This window comes from Oryctolagus cuniculus, chromosome 6 (assembly GCF_051225735.1).
Source record: "Oryctolagus cuniculus isolate XC-2025 breed Fujian yellow rabbit chromosome 6, ASM5122573v1, whole genome shotgun sequence".
In the NCBI taxonomy this organism is placed as follows: Eukaryota; Metazoa; Chordata; class Mammalia; order Lagomorpha; family Leporidae; genus Oryctolagus; species Oryctolagus cuniculus.
Genome location: NC_142872.1, coordinates 30,422,208 through 30,440,068, shown reverse-complemented (window position 1 = coordinate 30,440,068; position 17,861 = coordinate 30,422,208). Strand labels below are relative to the sequence as shown.

The 17,861-nt window shown below is 46.0% G+C and overlaps 1 protein-coding gene across 3 annotated transcripts in view; it reads left to right on the top strand.

Moving 5' to 3' along the window:
* Window positions 1-17,861, top strand: part of LOC100354169 (protein diaphanous homolog 1) — a 68,446-nt gene that overhangs the window by 25,092 nt on the left and 25,493 nt on the right. For 2 of the 3 annotated variants that reach the window (XM_089335990.1, XM_089335991.1), the window contains exon 2: window positions 17,591-17,617. The exons of the other annotated variant lie outside the window; for it this stretch is intronic. In XM_089335990.1, the coding sequence (XP_089192116.1) occupies window positions 17,591-17,617 (27 nt within the window). The remainder of the gene's footprint in view (window positions 1-17,590; window positions 17,618-17,861) is intronic. 3 annotated transcript variants of the gene reach the window in all.

The following is a 17,861-nucleotide window of genomic DNA, read 5'->3' as shown; positions in this document are numbered from 1 at the left end:
ATTTTTTTTAATTTTTGACAGAGTTAGTGAGAGAGAGAGACAGAGAAAGGTCTTCCTTTCCGTTGGTTCACCCCCAAATGGCTGCCACGGCTGGCGCACTGTGCTGATCCGAAGCCAAGAGCCAGGTGCTTCTCCTGGTCTCCCATGTGGGTGCAGGGCCCAAGGACCTGGGACATCCTCCACTGCCCTTCTGGACCACAGCAGAGAGCTGGACTGGAAGAGGAGCAACCGGGACTAGAACCCGGCGCCCATATGGGATGCCAGCGCTGCAGGCGGAGGATTAACCAAGTGAGCCACGGCACCGGCCCTGGAAGAGGTCTTCTATCTGCTGGCCACAACTCCCCAGACCACAATGGCCAGAGCTGCGCCAGTCTGAAGCCAGGAGCCAGAAGCTTCTTCCCGGTCTCCCACACCACACCGGTGCAGGGACCTAAGAATTTGGGCTATCTTCTACTGTTTCCCCAGGCCATAGCAGAGAGCTAGATGGGAAGTGGAGCGACCATATGGGATGCCGGTGCTACAGGCAGTGACTTTACCTGCTTGCCACAGCGTCAGCCTCAGCTCACTTTTTAAAACCTGAAGTATTAATACATACAGCAGCCATCACCACCACAACAATCTGGTTACACAAAAGAAGTTTTAAATTCATTTTTATTATGATTATAATTGATCTGGGTGTGTTTTAAATTCATTAAGTCATTAAATATAATTAGTTGGGCCTCACAGGGTGTACCTTGGGGTTCTATGGTTCTTTATTTGGTTTCTTAAAAACAATAAAGTATCTTAGAAGTTTCTTATTTCCTGTATTTGGTAACCAAAAGATTTATCTCATCATGTAGTGCATTATGATGTGGTAATTGTATTAAAACTTGAGTTAGTTTCTGGAAGGAGAGTGAGGGGACAGCTTTTCATTTTCTTGTTGATTGATGGTTAGTGCAGAGCAGTACCCAGCCAAGTATATTTACATTTGATGGTGCTACTTTGGATGCATTATGTCTTTGAGCAGTTTGGGTTGATTTAAGTAAGATATGAAAGTAAATAAATAAATCTTTGGAAGAAGATGCTTATTTTAATAAATGCAATTCTGTTACCTCCTGAACCAGCTAATGACCTTTAGACATTTGCTTACCTAATTGTGTTAAGTAAAGTCCTATAGAATAAATGTTTTCCTATTCCTTTTTTTTTTTTTTTGGACAGACAGAGTGGACAGTGAGAGAGAGAGACAGAGAGAAAGGTCTTCCTTTTCCGTTGATTCACCCCCCAATGGCTGCTCCTGCGGCGCGCTGCGGCTGGTGTATTGCGCCAATCCGAAGCCAGGAGCCAGGTGCCTCTCCTGGTCTCCCATGCGGGTGCAGGGCCCAAGGACCTGGGCCATCCTCCATTGCACTCCCGGGCCACAGCAGAGAACTGGACTGGAAGAGGGGCAACCGGGACAGGATCTGGCGCCCCGACCGGCACTAGAACCCGGTGTGCCAGCGCCACAGGCGGAGGATTAGCCTATTGAGCCGCGGTGCTGGCCTCCTATTCCTTTTTAAAATATATTGTTTCTTTATTATTTGCATATGAATGAAAGCAAATATTGAATAACAAAAATGTAGACTGTGTTTTTTAATAGTAGGAGACTTTTTAAAGTATTTTTAAAAAGATTTGTTTATTTTAAAGGCAGAACAAGAGAGAGGGAGTGAGCGAGCTTCCACATATTGGTTCACTCCCTAAATGGCCGTAACAGCCAGCTCTGGGCCATGCAGAATTTAGGATCCAGGAACCCCATCCTGGTTTCCACATGAGTGGCGGGGGCCCAGTCACGTGGGCTAGCGTAGCTGCCTTCCCAGGCACATTAGTAGAAAGCTGTTTCAGAGCAGAGCAGCTGGGGATGGAACTGGCACTTCTTTGTGGAGTGCCAGCATCACACAAAGTGGCTTAACCTGCTATACCACAAAATCAGCCCTGGAAAACTGTATTTTTGTGTGTGTGTGTGTGTGTAAATACATTTATTTATTTATTTATTTATTGAGGCAGAGAGAGAGAGCATCATCTGTTGATTCCCTCCCCCACTGCCAAAAGCCCACAACAGCCAGGGCTGACCAGGCTGACGCCAGGAACCAGGAGCTCAGACTGGGTCTCTCCCATGTTTTTAGGGTTCCAACTGCTTCAGCTGCTCCCACTCAGGCTGTGTATTATCCAGAAGCTGAAATCAGACCTGGAATCAGCACTCAAACTCTGATATGGGGTGCAGGTGTCCAAAGCAGTGTTTTATTTAACCTGCTTCTGGACTGTGAGTAAGACAGTATTGCGGAGACTGGTGCTGTGGCATAGCGGGTAAAGCCGCTGCCTATGGAGCCAGCATACCATATGGTGCCAGTTCAAGTCCTGGCTGCCCCACTTCCGACCCAGCTCTCTGCTATGGCCTGGGAAAACAGTAGAAGATTGCCCAAGTCCTTGGGCCCCTGCACCTGCATGGGAGACCTGGAGGAGGCTCCTGGCTGCTGGCTTCAGATTGGCACAGCTCTGGCTGTTGTGGCCGTCTGGGGAGTGAACCAGCGGATGGAAGACCTCTCTCTCTCTGGCTCTCCTTCTCTCTCTGTATAACTCTGACTTTCAAGTAAAATAAATAAATCTTTAAAAAAAAAAAAAAAGACAGTATTGTGGGCTGGTGCTGTGGCGTAGTGGGCTAAGCCTCCACCTGCGGCGCCAGAATCCCATATAGGTGCTGGTTCAAGTCTTGACTGCTCCACTTCCAATCCTGCTCTCTGCTGTGGCCTAGGAAAGCAGTGGAAGATGGCCCAAATCCTTGGGCCCCTGTGCCCATGTGGGAGACCCTGGCTCCTGGGTTTGATCAGCTCAGGTCCAGCCACTTGGGGAGTGAACCAATTGAAGGAAGACCTTTCTCTCTGGCTCTCCGTCTCACTGTCTGTAACTCTGCCTCTCAAATAAATAAATAAAAATCTTTAAAAAGAAAAAAAAAGGACATTATGGCCACTGTAAGGCCTCCATGGTGAGGAAAACTGAATACCGTCTCTGAGGCGTAGGCTGAGTAAGTCTGTATCTAAAGGCTGGAGCCCTTCCTGAGGACATCAATGGGCAAAACTATGAGTGAGGTCTGGGAAACAGAACTCACCACAGTTAAGCATCTGTCACAGCTGTAGTGAGGGCCAGGTACTAAACAGCCGAAAGGAATATGGCTGGGGAGAATACACCATATTTTCTCCTAAGCTCTCCAGGCCAACCTCCACCTCTCCTGAATAAGTCAAAGCAGAAAAATGCTGTAGGGTGGAATGAATATTCTTGACAGTCCTGCGAGTAGAGCAAAGAAGAGAGAAGGAAATAAATTGTTACCATATGGTCTCTGGAATCTGGGTCAGGCTCACCCAGGTGTTGTTAGTTTAAAAACATGATGACGATGACAGTCCTGAGGATCCAGCTCCGGTCTCTTTGGTCCATTTATTATTTTTTTATTTTTTATTTTTTTTTATTTTTTGACAGAGTGGACAGTGAGAGAGAGAGACAGAGAGAAAGGTCTTCCTTTTGCCGTTGGTTCACCCTCCAATGGCCGCCGCGGCCGGCGCGCTGCGGCCGGCGCACCGCGCTGATCCGATGGCAGGAGCCAGGTGCTTTTCCTTGTCTCCCATGGGGTGCAGGGCCCAAGCACCTGGGCCATCCTCCACTGCACTCCCTGGCCACAGCAGAGAGCTGGCCTGGAAGAGGGGCAACCGGGACAGAATCCGGCGCCCTGACCGGGACTAGAACCCGGTGTGCCGGCGCCGCTAGGCGGAGGATTAGCCTAGTGAGCCGTGGCGCCGGCCTCTTTGGTCCATTTTAATTGGTGGTTCTCTGTGCCTGGCACAGAGCGGTCATCCTGAAGTTTTCAGCCTGGGATTTCCTTCACCTCTCTCATGTGTCAGGTTTCCTGTTTCCTGTATTTCAGGTCTTCCATTTTCTTGGTGTGATCACTGATTTTAGTGGAGCATATCCTTCTCGTGGTACATGGAGATCAGTTTGTTAAAGCCTGAATGCCTGGGACTGTCTGTTCTGAAGTCACTTTTGATTGATATACTCTACTGGGTATTGAAATATAGGTTGGGAGTATTTTTTCTTTAAAAAAATTTTTTTTTTAATTTATTTGACAGGTAGAGATATAGATAGTGAGAGAGAGATAGAAAGGTCTTCCTTCCATTGGTTCACCCCCCAAATGGCTGCTACAACAGGCACTGCGCCAATCCGAAGCCAGGAGCTTCCTCCTGGTCTCTCATGTGGGTGCAGGAGCCCAAGCACCTGGGCACCCCACTACCTCCCCAGGCCACAGCAGAGAGCTGGACTGGAAGAGGAACAACTGGAACTAAAACCCGGCGCCCATATGGGATGCCGATGCTGTAGGCAGAGGATTAACCAAGTGAGCCATGGCACCGGCCCCAGGAATATTTTTTCTTAATATTGTAAGAGCCTTATTTTATTGTCATTGAGCTGCTATTGTTAATTAGAAAACCAGAGCTACTGATTCCTTTGTATGTGGCCTGTTTGCTTCTGTGGAGTTTTGTGGGATTTATTTGTGTCCTGCAATTTTGAAGTTTCACCACGATATGCCTTTATATAATCCATTTTAAAAAAAATATTTATTTGAAAGTCAGAGTTATAGAGAAAGAGAAGGAGAGGCAGAAAGAGAGAGAGAGCTTCCATCCTCTGTTTCACTCCTCAATTGGCCACAACGGTTGGAGCTGCACCCATCTGAAGCCACGAGCCAGGAGCTTCCTCTAAGTCTCCCACATAGGTGTAGGGGCCCAGCGACTTAGGCCATCTTCTGTTGCTTTCCCAGGCTACAGCAGAGAGCTTGATCAGAAGTGGAACAGCTGGGACTCGAACCTGCACCCATATGGGATGTTGGCACTGCAGGCGGCGACTTTACCCACTATGTCACAGGCCGGCCCTCGTGTAATCCATTTTTGTCCTTTGTGCTAGAGACTTGTCCTGCAGTACTTAGAAATTTTCGCCAGCGCCGCGGCTCCATAGGCTAATCCTCCACCTTGCGTCACCGGCACACTGGGTTCTAGTCCCAGTCGGGGCGCTGGATTCTGTCCTGGTTGCCCCTCTTCCAGGCCAGCTCTCTGCTGTGGCCCGGGAGTGCAGTGGAGGATGGCCCACGTGCTTGGGCCCTGCATCCGTATGTGAGACCAGGAGAAGCACCTGGCTCCTGGCTTCGGATCAGTGCGATGCACCGGCCACAGTGCGCTGGCCGCGGTGGCCATTGGAGGATGAACCAACGGCAAAAGGAAGACCATCCTCTCTGTCTCTCTCTCTCACTGTCCACTCTGCCTGTCAAAAAAAAAAATTTTTTTTTTCTTTAATTTGTTGCTAACTTGCTCCTCTGTTTTCTGCAATTATTATTATTATTTTTTTGACAGGCAGAGTGGATAGTGAGAGAGACAGAGAGAAAGGTCTTCCTTTTTGCCGTTGGTTCACCCTCCAATGGCTGCCATGGCTGGTGCGGTGTGGCTGGCACACCGCGCTGATCCGATGGCAGGAGCCAGGTGCTTCTCCTGGTCTCCCATGGGGTGCAGGGCCCAAGCACTTAGGCCATCCTCCACTGCCTTCTCGGGCCAAAGCAGAGAGCTGGCCTGGAATAGGGGCAACTGGGACAGAATCCGGCACCCCAACCGGGATTAGAACCGGTGTGCTGGCACCGCTAGGTGGAGGATTAGCCTATTGAGCCACGGCGCCGGCCTGCAGTTATATTTGGTTATTGGATCTTCCAAACTGGTCTAGTTTCCTTATCTTTTACTTTCCCATCTGTCATTTTGCTGTACTTGTGTGGGATTTCCTCAATTCTTAACTTCCAGTTCTTTTCCCAGGTTTTAATTTCTGTTCTCATATTTTCAACTTCTAAGAATTTTTTTTCTCTCTGAATATTTCTCTCTTGTGGATATTAATGGTTGTTTAAAAAAATCTTTTTTCTTTCATAGACTCTATACTACAAGTTGATTTTCTTTTCTTCTCATGTTAGGAGCCTTTCTCAGATTTCTGATAATTCCGGGTTGTCTGCTCAGGAGGGACCGGGACTGGCGTTGTGGTGTAGTGGGTAATGCTGCTGCCAGTTAATGTTTGGGCTGCTCCACTTCTGATCCAGCTCCCTGCTAATGTGCCTGCGGAAAGCAGTGGAAGATGGCCCAAGTAATTGGGCTCCGAGCTCCTGGCGTATGCTTGGCCTGGCCCTGGCCTATTGTGGCCATCTGGGGAGTGAACCAGCAGATGTAAGATGTCTGTCTCTATATCTAGCCCTCTCTCTTCATAACTGTGACTTTCAAAATAAATAAATTTTATTTAAAAAAGTGAATTGGAAACTGATGCTGGAGTAGGGTTTATGCGCTGTATTCTTTGCTATAGGATAGCCCCATACAACAGACTTTATAAAGTAAACCGCATACGTAATTTTAGATTTTCTAGTAAAAATAAATATGTGAAATTCATTTTGATATAATTCTTTTAATCCAATATTTATAAAATAATATTTCAGTGTGAAGTTTATAAATTAGTGATATTTTACATTTTTTTCTCATTAAGTTACTGAAATATGGTACACATTTCAATTCAAATGTTAAAGGCATTTTAAAGACTATTATTATTTATTTGAAAGGCATAGTTAAGGAGGAGGACAAACAGAAGTAGCAAGAGATCTTCCATATGCTGGTTCATTCCCCAGATGACTGCAACGGCTAAGACTTGGCCAGGCTGAAGCCAGGAGCTTCTTCCGTGTCTTTCACATGAGTGCAAGGGCCCAAAGATTTGGGCCATCTTCCACTGCTTTCCTAGGTACGTTAGCAGGGAGCTGGATCGCAAGTGGAGCATCTGGGTGTGGAACTGGTACCCATATGGGATGCCTGTACTGCAGGTGGCAGCTTAACCCACTACACCACAGTGCCAACCCCTTAAAGACTTTTTTGAAAAGCAGTTTCTGGTTCATAGCAAAATTGAGAGGACGGCACAGGGATTTCTCATATGCCCCTACCTGACCCATGCCTGGCCTCCCCCATTATCACCATGCCCCACACCATAGTGGTACATTTATTTCATTGATGAACCTAAACTGACGTGTCCTAATTATCCGAAGTCCAGTATTCAGTAGGATTCACTCTTGCATTGTACATTCTGTGGGTTTGAATGGGTATGTCTGGCATTATAGTATCATACAGGGTATCTTTGCTGCTGTTCTCCACCCGTTCATCCCCCCTAACCCACTGCAATCACTCATCTTTATACTGTCTGCATAAATTTTGGCTTTTCCAAAATGTCTTGTAGTTGAAATACAGATTAACTTCTTTCACTTAGTAATTTGCATTTTCAAATTGCCTTTACATTTTTGCATTTCCATCAGCAATGAATGAAGTTTTTGTTCTGTGTCCTCTTCAGAATGTGGTGTCAGAAGTGTTCTGGATTATAGCCATTCTAATACATATTTTGTGTTTTTTTAATTTATGTTTCTCTGATGACATTTGGGGTGGAACATCTTTTCAGATTTGTAATCTGCATATCTTCTTTGTTGAGGTACTCATTAAGATCTGACCCTTTTAAAAATTTTGTAGGGGCAGCACTGTGGCTCACTGGGTAAGCCTCCACCTGCGGCACTGGTTAAAGTCCCAGCTACTCCACTGCTGATCCATCTCCCTCTTAATGGGCCTGGGAAAGCAGCTGAGGATGGCCCAAGTGCTTGGGCCCCTGCACCCATGTGGGAGACCTGGAAGAAGCTCCTGGCTTCTGGCTTTGGATCACCACAGCTCTGACCATTGTAGTCATTTGGGGAATGAATCAGCGGATGGAAGATCTCTCTTTGCGTTTCTCCCTCTCTTTCTCTGTAGCTGTGCCTTTCAAATAGATAGAAATAAAATCTTAAAAATTAATAAAGTATAAAATCAATTTTAATTTTATTTGAAAGGCACAGAGAGAGATTTTGCATTTGCTGATTGACTATCCAAAGTTCAGCAACAGCTGGGACTGGGCCAGGCTGAAGCCAGGAGTCACCAGCATAGTCCAGGTCTCCCACATGGATGGCAGAGACCCAAATGCGTGAGCTGCCTCCCAGGTGTGCATTAGCTGGACGCTGGATGGAAGTGGAGGCATGAGTCCAATACGAGCATGGGCATGCCAAACAGTGTCTTAACTGCTGCACCAAATGCCCACCCCCTTCTTTTTAAAATAGAGTTGTTTTCTTGTTGTTGAGTTTTAAGTGTTCTTTATATATTTTGGAAAGTAGTCCTTTACCAGATGTGTCTTTTGCAAATGTTTGCTTCTAGTCTGTGTCTTCTCATTCTCTTAACAGTGACTTTCAGAAAGCAGTTTTAAATTTTAATGAAATCTAGGGGCCGGCGCTGTGGCACAGTGGGTTAATGCCCTGGCCTGAAGCGCCGGCATCCCATATGAGCGCCGGTTCGAGACCTGGATGCTCCACTTCCGATCCAGCTCTCTGCTATGGCCTGGGAAAGCACTGGAAGATGGCCCAAGTCCTTGGGCCTCTGCACCCATGTGGGAGACCAGGAGGAAGCTCCTGGCTCCTGGCTTCGGACTGGCGCAGTTCTGGCCGTTGTGGCCAACTGGGGAGTGAACCGTCGGATGGAAGACCTCTCTCCCTCTCTCTCTGCCTCTCCTCTGTGTAGCTCTGACTTTCAGATAAATAAATAAATCTTTAAATCTTTTACAAAAATTTTTTTTAATGAAGTCTAGCTTATGAACTAACTAGTTCATGGAGCCTGTCTTATATTGTATCGGGAAAGTGGTCCCTGAACCCAAGGTCATCTAGATTTTCACCTATGTGTTCTTTAGGAGTTTCATAGTTAGTCATCTTCCATTTAGGTATATGATCCATCTTGAGTTAACATTTGTATAGGAGATAAGGTCTGCCTAGATTCCTTTTTTGGTTTGTTTTGGCAAGTGAATGTCCATTTGTTACAGCACCAGTTTTTGAAAGGACTGTCTGTGCTTCATTATCTTGCCTTTGTTCTTTGTCAAAAGTCAATTAACTGTACTTCTGTGGATCTGTTTCTGGACTCTGTTCCATTCACGCATTTGTTCTTTGGCTAGTACCACATGGTCTTGATGGCTGTAGCTTTATAGCAAGTCTTGAAGTGTCAGTCCTCCCATTTTGTTCTTCACTCCTCAAATGCCAGCCATAGCAGTCCTCCAACTTTGTTCTTCTTTAATATTGTGTGGGATACTCACTTTATTTTTTTTTTTTTTTACAGATTTATCTATTTATTTGAAAGAGTTACACAGAAAGAGGAGAGGCACAGAGAGAGAGAGAGAGAGAGAGAGAGAGGGGGAGGGAGGTCTTCTTCCAATGGTTCACTCCCCAGTTGGCCGCAACAGCCGGAGCTGTGCTGATCCGAAGCCAGGAGCTTCTTCCAGGTCTCCCACGTGGGTACAGGGGCCCAAGGACTTGGGCCATCTTACTGCTTTCCCAGGCCATAGCAGAGAGCTGGATCAGAAGTGGAGCAGCCGGGTCCCTAACCAGCGCCCATATGGGATGCCGGCTCTTTAGGCCAGGGCGTTAACCCACTGTTCCACAGCGCCGGCCCCTGGGATACTCACTTTAAAATGAGTTTATTACATCCACGAGATAACTTTAGCTGGGCTTGGTGCTGCGGCATAGTTGTTTAAGCCGCTATCTGCAAGGCTAGCATCCCATGTGAGCGCTGGTTTGATTCCCAGCTGCTCCACTTCCGATCCAGCTTTCTGCTGATGTGCCTGGAAAAGCAGCAGAAGATGGCCCAAGAGCTTGGGACCCTGGACCCATGTGGAAGGCATTGGAAGAATTTCCTGCCTCCTGGCATTGGCCTGGCTCAGCCCTGAACATTGTGGCCATCTAGGGAGTGAACCAGTGGATGGAAGAGCTCTGTCTCTGCTCCTTTCTCTGTAATTCTGCCTTTCAAATAAATAAATCTTTTTTTTTTTTTTAACTAACTTCAGCTGAGATTCGGTTTGGAACAATTTATAAATCAAGTCGAGAAAACCAGCATCTTAGCTTTAAGTCTTCCCATCGCTGTATCTCTTTATCTTATTTTGTTCTTCAGAGTTTTACAGTTTTCCTCATAGAGATATTATATTTTTTTTAGATGTATACCTACTTCATTTTGAGGGATGCTAATATAAGTGATATGTTTTTGATTTTAAATTTCATCCATTCACTGCTGGTATGAGGAAAGCGACTAACTCTTTATATTAACCTTGTCTCCTGCAACCTTAATGTAAGTGCTTATTAGTTCAAGCAGAATTTTTTTCTTGTTTTAAGCAGAGAGAGCTCCTATCTGCTAATTCATTCCCCAAATGCCTGAAGGCTGGGGCCGACTGAAGTCAGGAGCTAGGAATTTAACCCATGTCTCCCATGTGGGTGGCAGAAGCCCAGTTTATCACTTGAGCCACCACTGCCTCCTGGCATTTGGCATTCATGTTAACAAGAAGCTGGAGTCAGAACTTGGAGGTAGTGTTGCACCCAGGCAGTCTTGATATGGAATGCAAGTGTCTTAACCAGCTAGGCCAAACAACTGTCCTGTCCTTTTTTTTTTTTTTTTAATTTTTTAATTTTTAAATATTTATTTATTTGAGATGTAGAGTTACAGACAGTGAGAGAGACAGAGAGAAAGGTCTTGTTTTCTGCTGGTTCACTCCCCAAATGGCAGCAGCAGCTGGAGCTGTGCTGATCTGAAGCCAGGAGCTTCTTCCAGGTCTCTCTTGTGCATGCAGGGGCCCAAGCACTTGGGCCATCTTCTACTGCTTTCCCAGGCCATAGCAGAGAGCTGGACTGGAAGAGGAGCAGCTGGGACTAGAACTGGCACCCATATGGGATGCTGGCACCACAGGCGGGATTAACCTGTGCCTCAGCGCCAGCAATCCTCTTATTTTCTTAATGCGTTAAGTAAGCTAGGACAGTTGAAAGGAGTGGTGAGGGGACATTTGTGCCTTGCTCTGAATTAGATACAGTTTTGGGTAGACACTTAAAAAAAAGATTTGTTTATTTATTTGAAAGACAGAATTACAGAAACAGAGGCAGAGAGACAGAGGGCTTCCACCTGCTGGTTCACTCCCCAAATTGCCACAATGGGCAGAGCTGGGCTGATCCAAAGCCAAGAGCCTGAAGCTTCTTTTGGGTGTTCCTCATGGGTGCAGGGGCCCAAGGACTTGGGGCATCTTCTGCTTTTCCAGGCCACAGCAGAGAGCTTGATTGGAAGTGGAGCAGCCAGGACTCAAAACTAATGCTCAGATTTGATGCCAGTACTGCAGGTTACCCACTATGCCACGGTGCTGGCCCGGGTTTAATTATTTATTTACTTATTTGTATAGCAGAAAGAGAGGGAGGGAGTGATCTTGTATCTGTTGGTTCAGTCCCCAAAAGCTCAGAACAGCTTGGACTAGGAAACTGAGCCCGGTAGCCAGGGGCTCAGTTTCCCTATCTGTCTAGTTTGCCTAGATATATTACCTATCTACAGGGATGGCAGGAACTCAGATACTTGGGCCATCTTTTGCTGCCTCCCCAGGCACATTAGCAGGAAGGTGGATCCGAAGCAGAAGTGGGAGTGGAGAGCAGGCATTTCAGCGTGGGATGTGGGTGTCCCACATGACAGCTTAACTTACTGTGCCGTAACACCCACCCCTGTAGATAGGTAATTGGTCAAACTGAAGAAGCTGTGCCCAGGTCAGATGCTAAATTTTTACAAAGAATACTTTATCTTTGTTTAGATTCCATAAATTTACCAAAGAAAAAGTAAATTCACATACAACTTCAGTTGTTCAAACATGCGTAGTTTAACCATGACAAAATCCCATTTTTTAATTTAAATTAAAAAAAAAAAAGTAAAATTTAAAATTACACGAGCTACATTAGAAGGCCGCAGCAGTTAACCTGTGTCTAGTGACCATTGTATGGGACAGTAGAGCTCTAGGCGATGTGCTTGGACTGTGTCGGTAGTTCCCGGTAGTGTTTTGATTGTCCAGAGAAGATTCTTCTAACCTTCTGCCTCAAGGGAAAAGGCCAGGCTGCTGGGGCTCTTTGAGAGACTGGGGTGGGGTTGTAAAGGGGCAGTGCTGGGTGTCCCAGTATATATAAAGGGTACATGGGTTTACTTACTCTGTTTTTTGATGTAGGATCTCTGCTCACAGTGGTGCCTGGCATTCCTCAATCTAGAGACCCTGTGTTCTTCCATTTTGTGAGACGAGCCTTCTAGATTTCTGGTAGAGAAAGAGAGGGTAGTTTCTCAGTGGCATAGCGGGGCCATGTTCTTTAGTCTTGTGAACTCTTCCCTGCCATCATTGCTTTCTTCCTAAAAATCACTTTTCTGTAAATGTATTGGGGTTTTAATAAGGGAGAAGATAAACCACTTTGGTTCAGTCTGCCATTTTCTGCCTGGAAGTTCCTATTTGTGAGCCAGATGCTGATGTTTTAAAAATTTCTTTTTTTATTCTTCCTTTAGTTTTTTTTTTTCTTTTTTCTTTTTATTTTTTACAGGCAGAGTGGACAGTGAGAGAGAGGCAGAGAGAAAGGTCTTCCTTTTGCTGTTGGTTCACCTCCAATGGCTGCCACAGCCGGCATGCTGCGGCCGGCGCACCGCGCTGATCCGATGGCAGGAGCGGTACTTATCCTGGTCTCCCATGGGGTGCAGGGCCCAAGCACTTGGGCCATCCTCCACTGCACTCCCTGGCCACGGCAGAGAGCTGGCCTGGAAGAGGGGCAACCGGGACAGAATCCAGCGCCCTGACCAGGACTAGAACCTGGTGTGCCGGCGCCACAGGGTGGAGGATTAGCCTAGTGAGCCTCGGCGCCGGCCTTCCTTTAGTTTCTATAAGGGTTTAGTAGGGGATGCAGTAGAAGGGACAGGAAATGAGGTATTTACCATAGCCTAGCTAGCACAGTAAGGGTTTGGTTTGGAGGCAGAAAAGAACTAACAGCAAAGAGAATGATGGGAGTGAAGCGTTTAGATAGAGGTAGGTAGGACGATAAGAGATTTTGTTTTAAAAAGTTTGTATGGGGCCGGCGCCGTGGCTCAATAGGCTAATCCTCCACCTTGCGGCGCCGGCACACCGGGTTCTAGTCCCGGTCAGGGCGCCGGATTCTGTCCCGGTTGCCCCTCTTCCAGGCCAGCTCTCTGCTATGGCCAGGGAGTGCAGTGGAGGATGGCCCAGGTGCTTGGGCCCTGCACCCCATGGGAGACCAGGAAAAGCACCTGGATCCTGGCTCCTGCCATCGGATCAGCGCGGTGCGCCGGCTGCAGCGGCGGCCATTGGAGGGTGAACCAACGGCAAAAGGAAGACCTTTCTCTCTCTGTCTCTCTATCTCACTGTCCACTCTGCCTGTCAAAAATTAAAAAAAAAAAAAAAAGTTTGTATGTTTGAGGCATAAGGCATAAAATGCTACTGTAGTAGATGTCTTCTTGGACTCTCCTATTTTTAGGTTGTTTTGTTTGTTTGTTTGTTTTAACTTACGATTTAGGAACTTCTCAGAGTCTGGGAAACCAGAAATGCCACAATTAAAAAAAAAAAATGAACAAAGCTGTTTCTCTACAATAAGTATTCACATAATATTAAGTCAATAAGCAATATACCCTCACTATACTATAACAATAGATTCTATTTCCATAATTAAGCTTGCAGCTTGAGTATACTCTCGGATTCTGAAACAGAATTGTCTCTACTGTAATTCACTTTGCTGGTTGTTGCTGCCCTCTGTTGGACTACTGAAGAAATGCAGCTTTTGTATTGCACCTATTTCTTACTATCTTTATAAAACTGAACTGAGTGCTAAAATATGGGCAGTTCTGAAAATTGATTTAGTTATTTGAGAGCCAGAAAAACAGAATGAGAAACAGATCTCCCATCCACTGGTTCACTTCCCAAATGTCTCAAGGCCCCGGGTCAGAGGCCTGGAGCTGGAAACTCAATCCCTGTTTCCCACATGGGTGGCAGGAACCTGATTATTTGAGTCATCACTGCTGCCTCCAGCAGTTTGTGTTAGCAGCAAACTGGAATGAAGAGATGGAGCCAGGTCTAACAGAGGAGACATGGGCGTCTTAACTAGCATTTTACCAGCAGGCACCTGCCCACCCCTTGTAAGTGTTTTAAAGAATCAAAGGTGGCCGGCGCCGCGGCTCACTAGGCTAATCCTCCACCTTGCAGCGCCGGCACACCAGGTTCTAGTCCTGGTCGGGGCGCTGGATTCTGTCCTGGTTGCCCCTCTTCCAGGCCAGCTCTCTGCCGTGGCCAGGGAGTGCAGTGGAGGATGGCCCAAGTGCTTGGGCCCTGCACCCCATGGGAGACCAGGATGAGTACCTGGCTCCTGCCATCGAATCAGCGCGGTGCGCCTGCTGCAGCGTGCTGGCCGCGGCGGCCATTGGAGGGTGAATCAACGGCAAAAGGAAGACCTTTCTCTCTGTCTCTCTCTCTCACTGTCCACTCTGCCTGTCAAAAAAAAAAAAAAAAAAAAAAAAGAATCAAAGGTGCCTCTAAAGATGCCTCTGTAAAGCACAAGAGAATATTATATTCCTTTTTAAGAACAGATGCATTTGCTTTTCTAAAGTCAAGAGTTAGTAGGCATTATTAAGTAGGAACATGGCAGGAGAACTGGGGGTTTGCAAATATTTTGGGATTTTGGAATCTGGATACCTGAGTTCCAGTTCCAACTCAGACCCTAATCATGTGACTTCAGTGGTTTATGTTCCTGTCTGGGTTTCAGTTTCTTCACTGAGACAATGAAGAGATGGAGTAGACTCAAGGCTTCTCCAGGGATTGGTGTTTTGGGGAAGCAGCCCCAGGTTATCATATTTGTTTATAGAAGATATAATGACTAAATTCCAGGCTCTGCTCTCAAGGAACTTAGTCTGGAAAGGGTAGAGGAGTCAGACAATCAAAAGACAATAATAATCCACTATTAGTGCTGGGAGACAGCCAAGTGCTTGTTACTGTGGAAACACTGAGAGAGGTACCCATGCAATTAGAGGAGACATGGTGCTGTTTGGCCTGTTGGAGTTAGCCTTGAAGGCACCGTCTAGACTGAGGAGGCAGCAGCCTGGGGAGGTGTGGGGTGGTGAGGGCATTAGGTTGTGGGTATGCAGCTGGTTCAGTATGATCAAAAGATAGTGTTTGAGGTGGAGTGATGCATGAGACTAGGGAATAAAGCCCAGAGGGGTCATATATGCTAGGAGATTTGGATCTAACCTAAGGGCAGTGGGGAGCTATTGAAGAGTTTTAATGGAGAAATAGCATGGACTGCTTGGCTTTTTAGAGATTACTCTTGGATGTAGCATGGAAAATGGATGTGATTTGGGGCAGACAGAACTGAAGGCAGGGAAATCAGTTCAGAGTCTGTTGTAGAAAATCTAGCTGGAGACGGTGATGGCATGAATCTGAGCAGTGATACTGGAAATGGATGGGGGAGAGGTGTATAAGCAGAAAGAAAGAGTTGCCGGTTTGCTTTAACTTAAGCTGCAGCTGTGAATGTGTGTGTGTGTGTATGTGTGTGTATGTATTACTTCATATTATTACCAGAGTTGTTTGCAAACATTGGTTTGGTTCTTTGTGAACATTTTGAGCTTAGGGAACAGGTTTTGGAAGCAATTCTCTAGGAGCAAGTAAGTTTAATCTTGGATATGGCAACCTAAACTGTATATGCTCATTTCGTTTGTGGTTTGTTCCACTTCTGTTTTCCAAGTGACTTAGAGTGGTGACAAAAGGAACTGTGTTGTTGGTCTCCGTAGGTGGTACTTTCTCTGCCTCTTCATCCTTCTGCCTTTGCTCCCTGTAAGCAGCACATGCAGATAACCATAAATTCATGGATGCCTGGCAGGGTCCTTAGGGTGTCAGGTGAGTGATTAGCACTCAGCTGGTGGAAGCTTGACCTCCTCTGGACCATAGAGGGTGATATTAATTCCCACTGTGCATTGAATTTAACTGTATTGTGATGTGGGGAACATGGGTGTCATGATACGGATTTTTCCTATCCATAAAAAGATTAGAATAATAATTTTGTGGCAGGGCCAGAAGTAGTTTTTAATTAGTTGAGGAAGATTCACCAAGGGACATTTATTGAACTCTTCCAGAACATTAACATGAAAGAAATATGGTTTACAATTAGGTCAAAGAAAGATTGCTGCTTTCTTAAATCTGCGGATATTTTTACCCTAAAATAGAACATGTACACAGAAGAGAACAGGAAACATACAGAATGATTATAAACTTCATGTAGTCAAAATCCATTAATTAATGTATCCCGCAAATCACTTTGTCTCTTTCCCCGTCAGAATTCTTTTTTTTAAGGTAATGCCAGTTTGTCCCATTGTTAGTGATGTCAATTTTTTTAAAGTTTTATTTTGGGACCGACGCCATGGCGTAGTGGGCTAAAAACCTCCACCTGTGGTGCTGACATCCCATATGGGTTCGGGTTCATGTCCCAGCTGCTCCTCTTCCCATCCAGTTCTCTGCTAATGGCCTGGGAAAGCAATGGAAGATGTCCCAAGTGCATGGAGCCCTGCACCTACGTGGGAGATCCAGAAGAAGCTCCTGGCTTCGGATCAGCTCATCTCTGGCCATTAATGGCCATCTGGGGAGTGAACCAGGGAATGAAAGACCTTTCTGTCTCTCCCTCTGTCTCTAACTCTACGTTTCAGATAAATAAATAAATCTTTTTAAAAATTTTATTCATTCTTATTTGAAAGGCAGTGTTAGAGGGAGAGAAAGAGAAGAAGATCTTCTATCTACTGGTTCACTCCCCAGATGGCCCAAGAGCAAGGGCTATTTTTGGACTGGGTATGGCCAAAGCCAGCAGCCAGGAACTCCGTCTGGGTCTCCCATGTGGATGGCAGGGGCTCAAGTACTTGTGCCACCCTCTACTGATTTCCCAAGTACATTGTGGGAGCTGAATCAGAAGTAGAGCAGTTGGGCCTCGAACCAGCACCCATATGGGATGCCAGTGACTCAGGTGGTGGCAGCTTCGACTGCTGTGCCACAATGCAGGCCCCCACCTTCTACTCTTGATAGTTGTCCAGATTGTTGTGTTTAGGTGTTCTAGTGTTACTCTGCACACTCTTGTTACATGGGTGCTGCCACATATGTGCAAATATCAGCAGGATAGAAACATAGCAGTAGGTTTGTTGACTTGCAATGTGTGTGCATACTAGATAGTGCCTTCCTGGTTTCCAGAGAGCCTGTGGCTGTGTTTATACCACCACCAGCTGTGGTGAGAGTGCCTGCTGCCTTACAAGTAGACAGACCTGCAGATTCTTGCCCATTTGAGGTGTGAAGTGGTATCTCATCGTGGATTGCATTTACATCTCCTTGTTTGTTTACTATGGAGTTCACATTCATGAGTTTGTCAGTCATCAGTTATATAGTCAGTTCAGTTCTCAATCTTTGAAGAGTCATGGTAATGTCCGTAAGACTCTTCCAGCCCCTTACCTGAGAGAGTGTGCTAAGAATACTTTGGTAGAAATTCAGCGTGCAAAAAGTTGGAAAGATCCTTTCAGTTTGTTTTCTCTGCCTTTTTCACCAACCCATCTGGTGTTTGGAAGGTTTCTTGGCATTTCACTGATCTATCTTCTCTTTCTTATTCCTTTTTTCTATTTCCTAGACTCTGAAGCGGCTCATGGCAGATGAGGTAAGGAAATTTTGTTTGGCATGTGCATGTTCTGTCTCATTTCCTAACTTGGACGTTCTGTGATTATAATGGTTAATGGGGTCTAAGAATACGAAGTTTTTCCTAACTCTTGGCTCTGCATTTGGCTGACTGCATGCATTTCCTTGGCATGTTCATTAGCTTCCAAAGTTAGGCACGCTCTTTAAACTCTAAGCAGACTCACAGTTTGGAAGCCACTTGTGACACTGGAAGCTCACAGTGCTTG